Genomic DNA, 18,119 nt, shown 5'->3' on the forward strand with positions numbered 1-18,119 from the left:
AAGGCTGACACCAGAAGCAAATTAAAAGAGCATGGAATACTTCACCTGTCAGATCTGTGGAGAAGGGAAGCCTTTGGGCCCAAAAAAGAGACAGAGAGAATTATGAAATGCAAAATGGATAATTTTGATTACATGAAATTAATAGGTTTTAGCAGAAACAAAACCAATGCAACCAAGAGGAGAAGGAAAGCAGAAAGACTGGGCACCATTTTGACAGCCAGTGTTTCTGTTAAAGGCTCCATTTCTCAAATATACAGAGAAGTGAGTCCAGTTTCCAAGAATGCAAGTCATTCCCCAATTAATAAATGGTCAAAGCCTATCAACAGGCAATTGTCAGATTAAATAATTAAAAGCTATCTATAGTCATATGTCAAAATGCTCTAAATCACTATTGATTAGAGAAATGGAAATTAAAACAAATCTGAGGCACCATCACATTGTCATGGCTAACATAACAGAAAAGGAAAATGATAAATGTTAGAGATGTGGGAAAATTAGAATACTAATGCATTATTGGTGGAGTTGTGAAGTAATTCCTCCATTGTGGAGAACAATTTGGAGCTATGCTCAAAGGCTACCAAACTGTGCGTACCTTTTGATCCAACAATACCATTACTACGTCTGTATCACAGAGATCGTAAAAAAAGCGTACAGGATCCACATGTATAAAAATATTTCCAGCAGCTTTTTTTGTGGTGTCCAAGAATTGGAGACTGAGGGGATGCCCATCTCTTGAGGAATGGCTGATCAAGGTCTGGTATATGAATGTAATGGAATACTATTATGCTCTAAGAAATGATGAGCAGGCAGACTTCAGAAAAACCTGGACTTACAGGAACTGAGGCTGAGTGAAATCAGGAGAACCAGAACTCTGTACAGAGAGCAGCCACAGTGTACAACGAACAGCTATGATAGACATAGCTCTTCTCAGCAACGCAAGGATCTGAGACAATTGCAAGAGACTCAAGATGGAAAATGGTGTCCACGCGCAGAGCAAGAACTAGCGGGTCAGAATGGAGATCAAAGCATGCTATTTGTGGGTGTGTGACTTTGCCCTTTGCTTATGTTTCTTCTTCCACAACATGACTAATGCAGACATGTTTACATCGTTGTACCTGTATAACTTATGCGAGACTGCTTGGCCTCTTGTCTAGCGGGGAGGGGAGGGCAAGGGGATGGATAAAAAAATTTGGAATTCAAAAGCTTTTTACCAAAAACGGAATATTTACATGCAGTTGAAAAAGGTAAACTACTATTTCCAGAAAAAGAAAATTGCAAGTCATTAATAACTACTTTTAAAAAATTTAATGGGATCACAGTTGCAGAGCTAGAAGAGGCTTCAAAGGTCATCTGATGGAGCCCCCTCCTTTTACATATGGGGAAACAGAGGCCAAGAAGTGAAATGAATTGTTCAAGGACACAAGCAGCAATATGTCTGGCACTTCATCAACATGAGCTCATTGGATTCTCACAACCACTTTATGACACATTCTGATGCCCATTTTAGAGATGGAAGAGTTGAGGCTCAGCTTAAGTGACTTACCAGAGTCACACACCCAGCGTCGTCCCCATGGGGGCATTGAAATTCAGCCTTGCATTCCCCATCGGCTGTGGCCCAGGCTACCTCACAAACACCAATGTGGAGGGAGCAGGTATGCTCTGGGGAGGGATGGAGGGTGATGAACAGGCCTTTTGAACACTTCTTGGAAAGAGCTAGTTTCGTTGAAATTGATTCTGCATTTAAAAACAAATAACCCCCAAAGGAGAAAGGAGAGGAGAGACAAAAGTTGCAGGGGTACGTCTGGCCTCTTCCTTTCCCTGCCACATCCACGGGCACTTTGTGCCCACATGAGAAGCAATGTAAGAATGGTATTGTGCTGAAAACCCAGCAGTGAGGTCAGAGGATGAGTCCAAGCTCCAGCACCATGTCTGGACCTTGAAGCGGTGAGGGGAGTCTGGGCTTCATTTTTCTCACCCTAAAGTGGTTATGATTGTTGTCAAGGATACAGGTGAAGCCTGCTGTAAGCCACAAAGCACTCCATCATCACCCTAAAGTATGTTCAGTCTTGTCCAATTCTGTAACCCTATTTGCGGTTTTCTTGGCAGATATATTGAAGCAGCTTTGCCACGGCCTCCTCGAGCTCATGTCACATATGAGGAAACAGAGACAAACGGGGCGAAGCGACTTGCCCAGGGTCACTCAACTAGTGAATGTCTGCAGCAAGGTGACGAGAACCTGGGCTCGAAATCAAGAAGACCCCAGTTCCAGTCCTGCCTTAGACATGTACCAGGTGCATAGAGTGCAGGGCGAGTCAATGAGCTGCTGCCTATCTTGGTTTCCCCAGTTGAAAAATGAGGATAACAGCATTTAGTTACCAGGCTTTCATGATGGGCTGTGTGGTGGGTAGAAGTCACTTTTGCCGTCTGTACCTCAGGTTTCTCATTGTCAAACCAGGGGAATATTCTGGCAGTCATATCTGTATTTCCTGGGATTCTTCCTCAAAGCGTCCAATTGAATGACCAGAGAAACTCCTAGGTTTGGGGATGAGACTGAAATCCATAAAAGATCCATTTTTTTTCAATGAGTATTGGTCCAACTACAGGTATGGGCAGGGCACGGTCTTGTGCTTTGAGGAAGATAGAAAATCTAGCAAAGAACTGGCTCCAGTAGTCATAGAAATATCCATTTATTAAATGCATAAGACAATAGCATAGGTGACTATCATACAAATGCTCACATGACAGGTGTGTTAGAGCTGGTAAGTCTAATAAAAGTGTAGACCGCCTTCTTCAAAATGCCAAATTGAGTACAGAGGATCATGAAGGATTTGTGGCATGTGAGGCTATGTGTAAGCATGGGATAATCAATCAGTAAACAATTATTAAGCACCTTCTGCTTACCAGGCACTGGGCTAAGCTCTGAGGATACAAAAAGGGCAAAGGATTTAAGACGTCAATAGAAAGGAAAACACTGAAGAATCATAAGGAAAAAAGACATGACTATTGGATCGTGGACACAGGGGAGAATGGGAACAGATCAGAAGAATAGTCTTAGGAACAACTCAAGATACATTTTGTTCCAAGATCGTAGCAAGGCAAACACAGTAAGGCAACATTTATTAAGTGCTGACTGTATACCAGGCACTGTAAGTCCTGGGGTACAAAGGAAAGAGAGTGTCCTTCTCTGCGGAATGAATGAATAACATTTATTAAGCTCTTACTAGGTGCAAACTACTGTGCCAAGTAGTCCCTGCTCTCAAGGAACTTCTATTCTAAATGGAGAGAGCAATGTATAGGTTTCAACTGTCAGTCAGATGAAACATTCCCAGCATTCTTAGGGTGCAGGAGGAAAACATAAGGTAACCAGCATCCCTTAATGTAATTCCTTCAGATAATTCTTATGTTTCCAATTTGGAAGCATTTGGCATATTGAAGCAAGAACTTTGGTGACAAGAAAGTTATTTTCTGGGTATTTCATAGATTGAATGTCTGAAGAGGTTGGGGCTCTAGCACCTGCAGGAGCAGTTACTCTTGCCCTTTGTTTTACAGATGAGAAAATTGAGGCACAGGGATGGGTACATGATTTGCTTGAGCCACATTTGTAGTAAAGTGACAAAACTAGCCGGATGCAACACCTCAATTGTCTAGCTTCAAAGCCATTCCTGTAGCCTAACCTTAGTGACCTAGGCGTTCCCTCCCCCACTGGTCCTTCTCTCCCCAACAGCCATGGAATTCTGCAACCCCAACAGTTTGCCTTACTCCAAAAGGGACAGTCGGTTTGGAAGGTTGCTTGTTGGCTGTAGTGGTCAAGAAAAGGCACAAAACTGGAGCGCAGGAGTCCAAAGGGTGACCAGGTCTCGCTGGTGTGGCTGCAAGACCCCTAGGTAAGCAGGAGTGGGGGTCTCCCTGACCCAGTATCTGGGACCTCCTCCCTGGTACTCCCTGAGGAGCCCAAGGTGAAAAATACGAGGCCTGCTCAGTCTGTGGCCAAACTCTGGATAGCCCAGTCAACGTCTCCAGAAGTTGCAGCACCTGTCCTGACCGAGTCAGATGGTGCCTCCTCTTCTCTAGGAACACAGCCACAGCCAGAGACTGAGCTTCTCTTGGACTTACCAGAAAGCCCCCGGACCCAAAGGGGCTCCCGCTGTGACCTGGTGTGCAAGTCCTCACAGGCCCAACTAGAGTCTAGAAGCCAAGCAGATAGCGACAGTGGTAAAGCCTTGTCGGGGTGATGGGCTGTGAGAAGGAAGGGGAAACTCTGGGGCTGGTGGTTGTCTGCCTGCTGCCTCCTTGTCCAACCTGCTCTGACTTTGTGTTTGCTGGAGGAGCACCTGCCTCTATTCCTCCATTTCCTCATTCTAGAGTAAGGGCAGTCAGAACAGATGATCTCATAAGGGCCATCCCTTTCAGGGATATCCCATGCAGGCGCAGACCTATTAGGTTAGCAGACAATCACCAGTAATGTCTCAGACCCCGCAGAAAAAGCTTGGCTTTTCTCTAAGACAAATGGGATGTCAGGACGGCATGGAATTGTGCTTCAGAGAGGAAATTGTGGAGGAGAGGATGGCAATGCCAGCCTGAACCTGAATAGGGCAGTCACATTCCACAGGGGCTGGCAGACTGGTCCACACTAGCTGCCAGGCTCTGGGAACAGGAGCAGCTCTAGCATGGCATGCAAAGTATGAGTGTAGGCTCTAGCTTCTTGATGTAGCATTGGGTCAGATGAAGGAAAAGTTCATGGAACAGGACTGAGGAGAAGGAAGTCACGTAGGGGATTCCTGGGGGGTGCTGGGGAATTGTCGTTTCAGGGAATTCAAAAGCCTGGTGGTCATGCCAGGTTGGCCACTTAATTGATTCTGAGGTTTGGATTGAACTTCAGATGATGACTTGGCTTCTCAATGGACTACCCTGTCCTGCTCACCTGGGCAGGAGGGAGAAGTGAGGGGGGTCACTTGGCAGCCTAGTGCCCTGGAGTCAGCATGATCTCGGACAGGTCCCCTCCTTTGGCCAATTCTAATACTATGACTTGGATCCCTCTGTGCCCTAAATCTGTGACGAGGATCTAACAAGATAGTGGGGGTGAAAGGCTCTGAGTAAGGATGGGTCTCCATTATCTTCTTCTCTCCACAGAGAGCAAGATGGACCAAGGTGAGGAGCCCAGGAAGCCTCCTCAAAGCATGAGGTAGGATGACTCGCGGGTATCTGTGAGGGCAAGTGACAGGAAGAGGCCACTCAGGATGGCCCCCAGAGCTGGCCAAGGGTCCCAAGAATTCAGTGATGCTAAAGCCCTCCAGAGACTTAAACTCAGCCCCTCTCAGAACCTCCAGACTACACATACCAAGGCAGGCTAGGCTGTTGGGGACAAGTCACCTTCCAGATGAGCTTGGGGTCCCAGAGTCATGCCAGAGAGCCTTTATCTGGTCCCTTCCCAACCCATCCTGACACACAGCTGTCACTTCCAAAATAACTTCATTCTCAGAATTGGCCTTTAAGAAGAGTTTGGTTAGTGGGGCAAGTGAAAGGACAGGAGGAGGACGTTTCCTAAGTTCTCTGGATGATAAGAACTCAGATTACTGGTGGGACTTTGGGTAGATGACTATTCTGGGCCTCAGTTTCCTTCTTTGTGAAATGGGTGAATTGGAAGGCCTCTCAAGCTTTCTTGATGCTCAGTTGGTGACAAAGTGATGGTGGACCCTGAGTAAACGCTGCCTGTGGCCTTGGTGGGTGGCTCCAGGAGGAATTTTGGGCTCCAGTGAAGAGGGAGTTGTCCTCTCTCCCTCCCTCCCCAAATAAACTCGTGTACCATGTATAGGTGACCTACATGCACACACACACACACACACACACACACACACACACACTCCTCCCTGTGGGTATTCCCAGCAGGCTGTGAGCCTCTGAGAGCAGGACTTGCTCAATCTTTACTACTGGAGCCTCAGAACCTAGAAGAAGGCTTTTTGATGGAGGAGGTGCTTAGAAAAGTTGCATTTGATTTAATCAGACACATATGATTCCACAGCAGTGTGTGTGTGATGCCTGTTGCCATCTGGTGTTTCTGTAAGATTGATAGTTCCCTGAGGGTAGGTGGGGACTTGATCTTTGTCCCTCCCCAGGCCTATCTAGAGCCCTCCAGGAGTGAGTGCCTAGGCCTGTGATTGTTGAAGTGTGCCAGGTCCAGGACATGGAGGTAGGGGGAAGTCTGAGACCCCACCTGTCAGGGCCTGGCTTCCTGGTCTGTGGGAGAGGGCTGCTGTCATCCCTTCCAGGGCCCCCATGGGCACTGCTTCTGCCCCTACAGGCAGAAGAGGAGCTACAAGCAGGCTGTCAGTGAGCCGGGTGAGAAATGGGACCACATGGACGATGAGGCTCTCAGTCCTTGCACCAAGACAGCCTTCCCCCTCTGCCCTGGCTGCAAGGTAAGGCAGGTGAGGCACACCCCCTGTCCTGGCTGCTGCTATGCTGGCACCATGCCCACGCCTTTCATCCTGCTCTCCCTGGGCAGGTGGTGGGGCCCCTACAAACGTTCCTATATATAGTGCAGAAGAACCAGATGCTCGTGACGCTGACCTCCACCAGCCACCCCAGTGTTATGAAGTCATTCATCAAGCACAACACGTCCCGTTATTTCGATGCCAAGAGCAGTGCTAGGGCCAGGAGTAGCCATGAGAGAACTTTCTCTGCTTGGCCTGTGCCTGAGACTTCCACGGGACAGCTGGGAATGCAGTTTTTGGTTGGTGACCTTCTCAGAGAACTGGGGTCCAAATAGATCAAGCATTGCCTGTAGGTGAGCCAGAGGTTTGGTTTGACTGTAGAGAAAATGCAGCTTTGACCCTGGCAATCTAGGTCCTGACCAAGCTGAGGCTCAGTTGAACATTCCATGTGGTTTGTATACAGAATCGTTTTAGGAGATTAGCTTACTTCAGCAGAGTAACTCCCTGGGGAAGGCAGCCCCACGAGGTCGAGTTGCTGGTGCAGGGTCACTGCAAGCCCTGCAGGGCTTGTCCCCCTTGCTGGTCTAGCGCAAATGAGTCATCCCGGGCATGCCCTTTGCACTGTTGGCAGCCACGACCCACTGCCTGACCCTCCTTGATCTTGAGGACTCAATCCTGGGTCCTTGCCAACAAAGAAACAAATGGCCCTCTGGTTTACCTTGCCCCTGATTTTCCCTTGTATCCTGGCTCGATGGTAGCCGACAGTGCTCCCTACTTTAGAATGGTAGTATTGACCTTTTCAGCTACTGTTAGTGAGAAAAACTGTTTTCAAAGTCTCATTCCTAATTCCCAGAGTCTATGAGATCCCTGTTAAGGAGGTTGTACCTTTCACTTGAGTTTGGTCTAAGGAACACACCACTGTGTGTGCTGGTCCCTGCCCTGAAGGGCATTCCACAAAACCTTCTGGCCAGTGAATTTTAAAGTTGTAGGAATGACTTACTTGTCTTTTGGAATTGAAGTGGGGAGAAAGCCATGAGACAGGCTTGGAGTGATGAAGGTGAAGGGAACCTGAGTCTTGGGCAGAGAAAGGCCCATCACCATCATCAGCCTCTGGGAATCTGGAAAGGAGCCTGGGGGAGCAGGGCAGCTGTCTCTATAATTTTGTGCTGAGGTCTGCAGAGACTCCCCTGTTTCCCTGTGCCCACCCAGGGATACTGCCTCCAGGATCCCCAAATCCTAAGGCCAGGAGTTTGTTGTCTATAGTGGGTCTGTGGGGGTTTGGGAGAGTTCTCCCACTTACCTAAATCTGGGTTCCTGAGGTGAGATTCTTCCTGGCCTTCTTGGCTACTTCGTAAGAAAGTTCAGGGCCATGCCCAGTGTCCAGGTTAAGCAGGTGATTCTATCTTGGAATATTCGTATGCTTCCTGCAAGGGGAGCAGCCTTTTCCATTTATGTTCTAGAGACCAAAAAGAGCCCAGCAGGTGATTAGTAGTCAAGGAGATCATATTGTCCTCCTTCTGGGAATGGGGAGTTCCTTGCCTTGAAGCCTTGGGGAACGGGGTAGCATTTCTGTCCGGGGCTGTGGTGTCCTGGCTCTCCTCCGAGGAGAGCTTTGTCCCACATTGACCCACTGAACTTGGGAGGCATGGCGTTCCCGGGAAGGCAGTTCACGCCAAAGTCTCTGTTTAGGGAGAGATCAGAGTGTTGTTACCTTCAAGAGATTGTCGACTCTCAGGCAGGTCACGAAATCTTCAGTGCTCTGGGCCCTTTTTTAGCTGGTCCAGAAACGTCGACAGACAGTGGTGGAGGGAGGTCCCAAGCTGGGAATTCTCATGAGACTTGGCTCCCTCCCAAAGCCCCCTAGTTTGCCATTAAATGTGCTTCAGGAGCCGCTGCTTAAAGTATTTCTGGGCCGAATCTTTTCAGAAAGGACTTTTGTTTCATCCATTTGAAGGATTTTTGTCTATTCAATTTGATGAACATTGGCTGACACCTGAATTTTTGAACCAAGCAAACGCAGTTGTATCACTCATCCTGAAAATGCTGTCTCCCACTATTCTCTCCACTGCCATGCTTCCCACTCTCCCAATTCTTAGTCCACGCTGAGCCAGCTGCATGAATCGGGAGATTTTGTCTCCGGTTGACGGCAGAAAGGGCAGTGCGAGGAGGGAGCTGGAACTCAGTGGGGATTGATCCCTTGGGTAGCGTCTGTGTGGTGAGCTTCGGAGGTTATGTCAACCCTAGTTCTGTGAGAGGGAGGTGTGCCCTCCACAGCATCCTGATGGGGTCATCTGTCTAGCCTTTACTCGAACTCCTCAGAGCAGCAGGGAGCTCACTAGTTCACAAGGCATGGCCTGTGTCTATGGTTCTCAGCATGATGCTTGAGTGCAGTGGACCTCAAAGCCTTGTGCATTGGGTTGAGTTAGAAGGCTCCATTCTCTGCTCCCGTTGGAGAGATTTCAGAGGGAACTGGAGGAGTAGTAGCAGAGGGTGAAGCACTAGGTGGGATCGGGGGTGAGCCTTGGTCTTGGCTACAGCCCTAGCCCTTACCTCCTCCTCCAATGGTGCCTTCAGAGGCTGCTGCCCCTGGGCTCTTCGAGTTTTCCTGGGACAGGGAAATGGTGAGGGGCAGCGCCTTGGGCAGTTGTCTGGGCTGACGCAATGCTGTTGTGGCCCTAGGAGCAATATCAGCACCAAGAGCAGGAGCCAAAGAAGCTGCAGAAGGAGCAGGAGAAGAAGGCCAAGGAGGCCAAGGTGGTGGCCGCCGCTGCTGGGGCCTCTGACAGATGGTTGGATGAGACCACGCACGTGCAGGTGAGGCCCCTTCTGCATCTCACTGCCTAGAAACGTAGAAAGGCAAGCTCCTAGGGGGCTGTTAGGCCACTCACCAGGCCCAAACTTGGTCTTCTTCCAGTGCTCAGGATAAGAGGTCCTTTGGCCTCTGCTTGAAGATCTCTCAAGAATAGTGAGCCCATCACTTGATCAGCCAGCCCATTGCATTTTTGGAGAGTTCTGAATGTCTGGATGTGCCCAGGGTGGCCTCCCCCAATTGCCCCTGATTCTGCCCTCTGTGGTCTCAGCCAGGAGCCCACCATGCATGGAAGTGAAGACACAAGTCAAGTGTTCTCTCCTCCAGGCTCAGCAGTCCCATGTCCTTTGGCATTGGATTGTCCCTATCTGGGGACTTTCTGGTTTATCAACATCGAACGATGGGGTGCAGCCTGATCCTGGTAAGGGGCAGAGGCTAGAAGCACCAGGGCTACCTCCTTGTTTTTGGAAGTCCTGCCCACCTGCCTCTCCCTGTCTTTCTGGGATGCCGTGTCACTGTTGATATACCCTGAACTTCCTGTCCCCTGAATGTCCTGGATCCTTTTCACATGAGCTGCTGTCTCTACACACTTCCCCCTTGCAAAATTGGATTGTCCGAAACCACATCTTAACATTGACATGAATTCTTATTTAATTCCGTCTTCTCAACACCGTTACCGGGGTTCAATGGGCTGGCATGGTCACCATTGTATGATGCAGCACAAGGCTGTATCTGAGACCACTTGGGGCTAATGACAAAACAGGATAACACGTTGGAGCTCAGCCTTCAGCATGCAGCATTTGTTGCGTGAACTCTTAGCTTTTCTGGGCCCCAGAGTTATCTTCTCCAAAGTGAGGCAGTGGGATGGTCTTAATGATCTCCCAAAGTCCCACTCAGGTCAAACTCTGAACCTCCTCAACATTCTGTGACCTCCAAGGAGGAGCAGGGAAAGAAAGCCTTGGGAAAATTCCTCAAGGGGAGGTCTGTGTGGGCAGCCAATGACTGCTTGTCAGCCTCCAGCTTAACCAAGCTCTGCTGGCTTGTCTCAGCTCTGTCTGACAGCAGGGGACTGCACTGTAGTTTCCATTCCACTTATTGACGTTTGGCTTTTTTCAGTCAGCAGGTGGTCAAGTCCAAGAGCTCCTGGCCCTCAGGAGTGTTATCTAGGGTTTAGCTACACACATCAAGATGAGGCCATCTCCATCTGCCTTCCCCATTGCTCTCAGTGATCTGGTCCTTGGTCCATAAGGAGATGAAGATGCCCCACAAACCCTGTGGGGTTAGTTCACACATTCCCAGAAAACAAGTCTTTGGGCTCTGCCAGGCACAAGACTTACTCTTCACAAACAGGGATTTCTGTCTCTGTAAACATCATCTCCTCTGAGACTCCCAGCTAGATGCTGAGTGTGAATTTTCCACATTTTACAGTTCAAGAAACTGAGCCTCAGAGAGGTGGAGACATAACCTGAGTCTTATTCCCAGCCTGTGGCCAGTCGGGATCTCAGTCGCTTCATCAGTGAAGTGGGGAGGGGGAAGGTTTGGACTGGATCATCTCAAAGGTCCTTTCAGCTCTGGCAGCCCAAGTTGCCAGGAAGAGATAATAGAGGTCTCCTTTCTTCTTCAGTCTGCGGTTTGCAACTCTTATGAAATGACCCCCCAGGACCCCAAGGGGGGGCCCAAGACCAACCCAGACAATTGTGGGATGGATCTGAATAGTGATGACTCCACAGATGATGAGTTCCAACACGGGAAGCCCATTCCTGCTTGGGCCACTGGTAAGTGTAGACCTCCCCCCTTAATTTCAAATGACACCCCTCATTAGATTGGACAGAGGTGTGCTAAGGGAAGCAGTGCTTAACAAGTCTAGAAAGGTAGGGTGGGAACAAGATGTAAAGCTTGGCCTTTAAATGTCAGTGGAAACTTCTATTTGATCTAGAGGCTAAACAGGGGAGGGATGTGGTCCGTCCTGCTGGCCTTTAGAAAACTCCCTGTGTAGTCTTGTGGAGGATGGGTAGGGGAGACCCACAGGGAGGGCAGTATGCAGTTGAGGTCACAGGGACCTGTGTGAACTGCAGTGGTGAGAGAGGCAGGATCAATTACAGTGTCAGATACAGTGGAGATAGTGTAAGGTTTAGTTGGTTCTTGATGGACCATGTGGGAGGAGAATGAGTGAGGAGTCGGGGGTAATGCTGAGATTGTGAGCCAGGTGGGCAGTCCTCTCAACAGTAAGAGGGAGGTATCCGTGAGGGGAGAGAATTCTGGATGTCAGATATTCTGAATCTGAGAACCCTGTGGGACAGCCTGTTTGAAATAGCCATTGAAATAGGCAGTTGATGATTTGGGACTGGCAATCAGGAGAGAGGGGAGGGCTACATGGATGCATAGCTCTGGGAGTGATCCACTTCACCAGAGGAGACAGTATAGGGAGAAAGGAGAAGGGGGCCCAGTAGGGAGCCTCGATCGAGAAGGATGAAGAGAAGTCCGTTAGGAAAGAGGAGAAGCAGGCAAGGGGCAGGTGGCCCGGGGTCCATCGGCTGCAGAGCCAAGACTGTTCCATTTGGCACTGAGAAGTTTATTGGGGACAGTTGCACTTGAAGGGAGTGATGAGCATCTGACTTTTGAAAGGAGTTCATTGGAGGGAGGGAGGGCAAAGGAAGACATGCTGCAGGGTGGGCTCTCAGGAGGCTCCTTCAGGGACAAGAGAGGAAGGGATGGGATTGAGGTGCCTGGAGAGGACTTGAGCTTACTGAGAGCCTGGGGCCTGAGGTCAGGGGAGGAAGGTTCTGAGCTGTGAGGGATGGCAGTACAGGGGCTGATGAGAAGGGAATTGGAGCAGCCTTGATGGGGGGAGTCATTAGGACTTGGGTGGCATCTTCTGGTGTGACCCCTGACTCTCCTGCCCCAGGGTCCCAGCTCAGGCAGGCCATCATCCATCAGCACTACTTGCCTCCTGACACTGACCAGCTCTTTGGCACCATCCTTAGTCCGGACCTTGAGGACATATTCAAACAGAGTCAACAGCGTTACCACACTCATACCAGTTCTGCCTTCTGGGATTCCCCACCACTGCCAGAATCCTAGCGCTTTGGGGGCCTGTCATATGGCCTGAAGACACCTTGAGATGGGAGCAGGGAGGCCCCTCTTGGCCATCCTGTGCAGTCAAAACTGGGCCTGGGGGCTATAGAGACTGAGACCCCCAGAAGCTGTGGGTGGCCGCGAGGGAGAACGGTGCTCACAGCGCCCACGTGTCCAAGCCAGCAGTCCCTTACCTGTACATTAGTGCTAGGTTGCTAGGTACCTAGTTCCAGGCTGGTGTCTGGTTCCAGCGTTATAGCATCAGGTTAAGAAAAGGTAAGGTTATAAGGTTAGGTTAATAAAGAAAAAATTTCCAGGATGTGATGTGGAGCTGTTGCTTTGGGGAAGGTCTAGGTACTTGATCAAGAAACTCTGAAGCGTGACCTGGGCTGGGAGCAAGTGCCAAGGGTGGGTGTGCGGTGGCTGAGTTCAGTAGGGCTGGACACTGGGGTGAGACAGCTGATCCTCAGGAGCATTCAAGGAGCCACAGAAGGTTCTGAGAGGCCTTTCTGCCCTGACAGCCCGGGTTCCAAGGATCCATCCAGCTCTGCCTTTCCCTGGCCATCCTGGCCCAGACATTGTCCCCGCTAGCTGGGACCTTCTTCATCCTGTGCTCTCTGGTCCCCCCCAGTCCTGACATTCCCCCTTTTGCTGTCTTCCCCTCCCCAGCCCACATGTTCCGTGTCCTGTGTTTTCTGGTCTCCCCAGCCCAGACACTCCTGTACTGTGTTCTCTGGTGCTACCCTCCCAGTTTGGGCTGGATGATTTTCAGAGGCCTAGAATCGGGGCAGGTGAGCAGTCAGGGTGCAGTGGGAAATGTTCAGAAATTCTTTTCTCTTTAAGAATGTGGCCCAAATGGGAGCCCATCTGTGGGTTGCAGCATCTTAACTCTGAAATGCACGCCTGCACAGGGAGGATGATTAAGGCCCATACCACTAATAGTTACAACAATGACATGTCTCTCTAAGGTTGACAGAGCACCTTGCAAAGGTCATTTCATTCTGTCCCTCACAAGCCTGGTAACTCAATGCAGTTATCCTCATTTTTCAGCTGGGGAAACCAAGGCAGGCAGCAGCTCCTTGACTCGCCCTGCACTCTATGCACCTGGTTCATGCCTAAGGCAGGACTGGAACCGGGATTTTCTTGGTTTCAAGCCCAGGTTCCCGTCACCTTGCTGCAGACATTCACTAGTAGAGTGACTCTGGGCAAGTCACTTTGCCCCACTTGCCTCTGCTTCCTCATCTGGAAAATGAACTGGAGAAGGTATTGACAAAGCTGCTCCAATATCTCTGCCAAGAAAACCGCAAATGGGGTTACAGAATTGGACAAGACTGAACATACTTTAGGGTGATGATGGAGTGCTTTGTGGCTTACAGCAGGCTTCACCTGCATCCTTGACAACAACCATAACCACTTTAGGATGAGAAAAATGAGGCCCAGACTCCCCTCACTGCTTCCATGACCAGACACAGTGCTGGAGCTTGGACTCATCCTCTGACCTCACTGCTGGGTTTTCAGCACAATACCATGCTTACATCGCCTCTCATGTGGGCACAAAATGCCCGTGGATGTGGCAGGGAAAGGAAGAGGCCAGACGTACCCCTGCAACTTTTGTCTCTCCTCTCCTTTCTCCTTTGGGGGTTATTTGTTTTTAAATGCAGAATCAATTTCAACGAAACTAGCTCTTTCCAAGAAGTGTTCAAAAGGCCTGTTCATCACCCTCCAACCCTCCCCAGAGCATACCTGCTCCCTCCACATTGGTGTTTGAGAGGTAGCCTGGGCCACAGCCGATGGGGAATGCAAGGCTGAATTTCAATGCCCCCATGGGGACGACGCTGGGTGCGTGACTCTGGTAAGTCACTTAAGCTGAGCCTCAACTCTTCCATCTCTAAAATGGGCATCAGAATGTGTCATAAAGTGGTTGTGAGAATCCAATGAGCTCATATTGATGAAGTGCCAGACATATTGCTGCTTGTGTCCTTGAACAATTCATTTCACTTCTTGGCCTCTGTTTCCCCATATGTAAAAGGAGGGGGCTCCATCAGATGACCTTTGAAGCCTCTTCTAGCTCTGCAACTGTGATCCCATTAAATTTTTTAAAAGTAGTTATTAATGACTTGCAATTTTCTTTTTCTGGAAATAGTAGTTTACCTTTTTCAACTGCATGTAAACATTCCGTTTTTGGTAATAAGGTTTTGAATTCCACATTTGTTTATCAGTCACTTTATCCTCCCCTCCCTGCTCCACAAGAGGCCAAGCAGCCTCCCATAAGTTATACAGATAGAATGATGTCAACATGTGTGCATTAGTCATGTTGTGGAAGAAGAAACGTAAGCAAAGGCCAGTGATACACCCACAAATAGCATGCTTTCATCTCCATTCTGACCCGCTAGTTCTTTCCCTGCACGTGCACAGCATTTTCCATCCTGAGTCTCTTGCAATTGTCTCAGATTCTGGCGTTGCTGAGAAGAGCTATGGCTATCATAGTTGTTCATTGTACACTGCAGCTGCTCTGTGTGCAGAGTTCTGCTTCTCCTGACTTCACTCAGCCTCAGTTCCTGTAAGTCCAGGTTTTTCTGAAGTCTTCCTGCTCACCATTTCTTAGAACATATATTTTTATACCACAACTTATTCAACCATTGCCCAAGAGATGGGCATCCCCTCAGTCTCCAGTTCTTGGCCACCACAAAAGCAGCTGCTCTAAATATTCTTGTACATGTGGGTCCTTTACCCTTTTTTATGATCTCTATGATACAGACCTAGTAGTGGTATTGCTGGATTAAAAGGTACACACAGTTTGGTAGCCGTTGAGCATAGTTCTAAATTGTTCTCCACAATGGTGGAATTACTTCACAACTCCACCAATAATGCATTAATGTTGTAATTTTCCCACATCTCCAACATTTATCATTTTCCTTTTCTGGCATGTTACCCATGACAGTCTGATGGGTGTGAGATGGTACTTCAGATTTCTTTTAATTTGTAATTGTCTAATCAATAGTGATTTAGAGCACTTTGATATATGACTATAGATAGGTTTTAATTATTTAATTTGAAAATGGCCTGTTGATATGCTTTGACCATTTATTAACTGGGGAATAACTTGTATTCTTAGAAATTGGACTCACTTCTCTGTATATGTGAGAAAAGAAACCTTTTACAGAAACACTGGCTGTTCAAATTGTGTGCAGTCTTTCTGCTTTCCTTCTTCTCCCCTTGGTTGCACTGGTTTTGTTTGTGCAAAAAGCTTTTAATTTCATGTAACTAAAATGATCCATTTTGCATTTTATAATTCTCTCTGTCTCTTGTTTGGTCACAAAGTCTTCTCTTCTTCGTAGATCTGACAGGTGAACTATTCCATGCTCTCTTCATTTGCTTATGGCATCAGCATTTATGTCTAAATCATGTACCCATTTTGAACTTCTCTTGGTATGCAGTGTAAGATATTGGTGTGTGCCTAATTCCTGCCATAATTTTTTTCCCTTTTTCCCAGCAGTTTTTAGGAAATCATGAGTTCTTCTCCCAGAAGCTGGACTGCTTGGACCACTGAATTCTTTCTTCAAGGCCCAAGTCATATCTCACTACATCTGGGAAGGCTTCCCTGATTCACCAGCTAAAAAAGTGGAAGACTTTTGTGGAATATGGAGACCTCCTTTGTTCCCAACCCATCCTTGTACAAGGTCCCCCACTCCTCTTCTTCAGTCACGGCCAACTCTCTGGGAATCCATTTGGGGTTTCCTAGGCAGGTACTGGAGAAGGAAAATTGAGAGGCACTGCTCACCCAAGGGCCTGACACTGCCTGTTGCCTGGTGAGAAGACCTGCTTCATTGTTCGAGACGCTGGACACCTGAAGTGGTCAACTAAGTGAGGACTAGACATGTGCAGAAATGGAGTCTGGCCTCAGTCTACATCTAACAGTTGGGTCTTACAGGTGTGAAAGTGTAGTCCACAAGTACATGATGCAAATATTTGTTTTGTCAAGCTATACAGATAATGAAATGTGAAAGCCACAGTGGTGATAGAATGTGGAATATAAGGGCTGGGAAGGATCTTTTTTAAGAAATAATTCTTAAAATTGATTTTTCATCTATATTTATAATCTGTCCCTCCATTCATTGCCCCAGTCCCAAACAAATGAAAAGAAAAATTCTCTCCTCATAACATGCACAATGCAGCAAAACAAATCCCCAGTCTTGTTCCCTCCCAAAAATATACATTCTTCTTGGCACTGGGAGTTCGTCAGCCTCTCGTCAAAGTGAGATGGGGGATTCCTTTTGAGTGTTCTGGACTCACAATTTTCCTCTGCTAGCTTGGACATCTGGACGTTGGTTTTCCCTACAATGTTTTCCCTGTTGAAACTGTTCTGGTTCTGTTCACTTTGCTCTCTGTATGTTTATTGAGGTCTTTCCAGGATGCTCTGAAACTGGCCATTTAGTCATTTCTCAGGACACAGTAGTCCATCACACTCGTACACCACAATTTGTCCAGACACTCCCCAGTAGGAGAGCAGCCCCTTAGATTCCATCTTCAAGCTACCATGAAAGAGATGCTCTAAGTATTTTGGGATGTAGCAAACTTTTTCCTTTTCCTTTTATCTCCTGACCTTGGGGTATGTCTTTAATACTAGTCCAGCTATTGGGAAGAATTTTAGAAACCAAATGGTGAAACCGGGGCCTGAATAACCTTAGAATAGAGAAGATAGGGGGCGGAGCCAAGATGGCATAGTAGAAACACACAAATACGCTAGCTACAAACCCACAGCCCATAAAATATCTGTAAAAAAGAACTGCCAATAAATTCTGGAGCAGCAGAAACCACAGAACAGTGGAGTGGACGAGATTGCTGTTCCAGAGAGCCTGAAAACCTCTCGCAAAAGGTTCTTCGCGCTGCCAACGCGGAACAGAGCCCAGCCCTGCATTGGTCGCCTGGCCTCGAGAGGAGCAGATCCGTGCAGGCTTCAGGCACAGAATCTCCAGCAGCCACGCAGGTCCCTCCACCCACATGGGACAAGGGTTGGTGAGAGGGTCTCTTTGGTGGGTCGAGAGGAGAGTGGGCTGCCCCCATAACTCAGGCCCCATCCGGAGGCAGCAGTGCAGGCGGGAGCACACTGGGGCTCCCCAAGCAGGCAGGAGCTTGGATCCATTGTTGAAGGTGTCTGCATAAACCCCTTGAGGGAACTGAGCCTGTGAGGCAGCCCTGACCCCACCTGAGCACCTGAACTTGATCTCACACTGAATAGCAGCCCCACCCCCACGGAAGCCTTGAGGCTGTGGAGCAGCATTTGACTCTCAGACCCCAAGCACTATCTGGGCAGATGTGGAGGCGAAGTGGGTGTGAAGAGGATATTCAGAAGTCAAGTCACTGGCTGGGAAAATGCCCAGAAAAGGGAAAAAACCAAGACTATAGAAGGTTACTTTCTTGGTGAACAGGTTTCTCCTCCCTTCCTTTCTGATGAGGAAGAACAATGCTCACCATCAGGGAAAGACACAGAAGTCAAGGCTTCTGTATCCCAGCCCACTCAATGGGTTCAGACCATGGAAGAGCTCAAAAAGAGCTCAAAAAATTTTGAAAATCAGTTAGAGAGGTGGATGAAAAACTGAGAAGAGCAATGAAAGACATGCAAGCAAAGTATGAACAGCAGGTCAGCACCCTGCTAAAGGAGACCCAAAAAAAATGCTGAAGAAAATAACACCTTGAAAAATAGGCTAACTCAATTGGCAAAAGAGGTTCAAAAAGCCAATGGGGAGAAGAACGCTTTCAAAAGCAGAATTATCCAAACGGAAAAGGAGGATCAAAAGCTCACT

The 18,119-nt window shown here is 48.3% G+C and overlaps 1 protein-coding gene across 6 annotated transcripts; it reads left to right on the forward strand.

Moving 5' to 3' along the window:
* The first annotated feature begins 3,482 nt into the window (after positions 1 to 3,482).
* Positions 3,483 to 17,576, forward strand: LOC140522162 (inner centromere protein-like). 6 transcript variants are annotated; one of them, XR_011973236.1, is made up of 7 exons: positions 3,485 to 3,884; positions 5,131 to 5,182; positions 6,299 to 6,425; positions 9,111 to 9,245; positions 10,865 to 11,015; positions 13,977 to 14,167; positions 15,809 to 17,576. XR_011973236.1 is itself a non-coding variant. In XM_072637286.1 (6 exons), exons 2-6 carry the CDS (start codon positions 5,139 to 5,141, stop codon positions 12,319 to 12,321), a joined length of 624 nt encoding a protein of 207 aa, XP_072493387.1. In that variant the 5' UTR covers positions 3,483 to 3,884; positions 5,131 to 5,138; the 3' UTR covers positions 12,322 to 13,970. The 6 variants fall into 6 exon arrangements, 4 of the variants coding, with proteins under 4 accessions (XP_072493387.1, XP_072493386.1, XP_072493388.1 ...); XR_011973237.1 differs by having other exon boundaries at positions 15,812 to 17,576; XM_072637286.1 differs by lacking the exons at positions 13,977 to 14,167; positions 15,809 to 17,576 and adding an exon at positions 12,146 to 13,970 and having other exon boundaries at positions 3,483 to 3,884; positions 6,299 to 6,416.
* Positions 17,577 to 18,119: the final 543 nt, after the last annotated feature.

Source organism: Notamacropus eugenii, chromosome 2 (assembly GCF_028372415.1).
Source record: "Notamacropus eugenii isolate mMacEug1 chromosome 2, mMacEug1.pri_v2, whole genome shotgun sequence".
In the NCBI taxonomy this organism is placed as follows: Eukaryota; Metazoa; Chordata; class Mammalia; order Diprotodontia; family Macropodidae; genus Notamacropus; species Notamacropus eugenii.

Bases quoted from the DNA above. Each gene is read 5' to 3' on its own strand.
- LOC140522162 (XM_072637285.1), top strand. From the start codon at position 5,139: ATGGACCAAGGTGAGGAGCCCAGGAAGCCTCCTCAAAGCATGAG. The intron at 5,183-6,298 runs GTAGGATGACTC...CTGCCCCTACAG, and splicing joins AAGCCTCCTCAAAGCATGAG to GCAGAAGAGGAGCTACAAGC. The intron at 6,426-9,110 runs GTGAGGCACACC...TTGTGGCCCTAG, and splicing joins CTGGCTGCAAGGTAAGGCAG to GAGCAATATCAGCACCAAGA.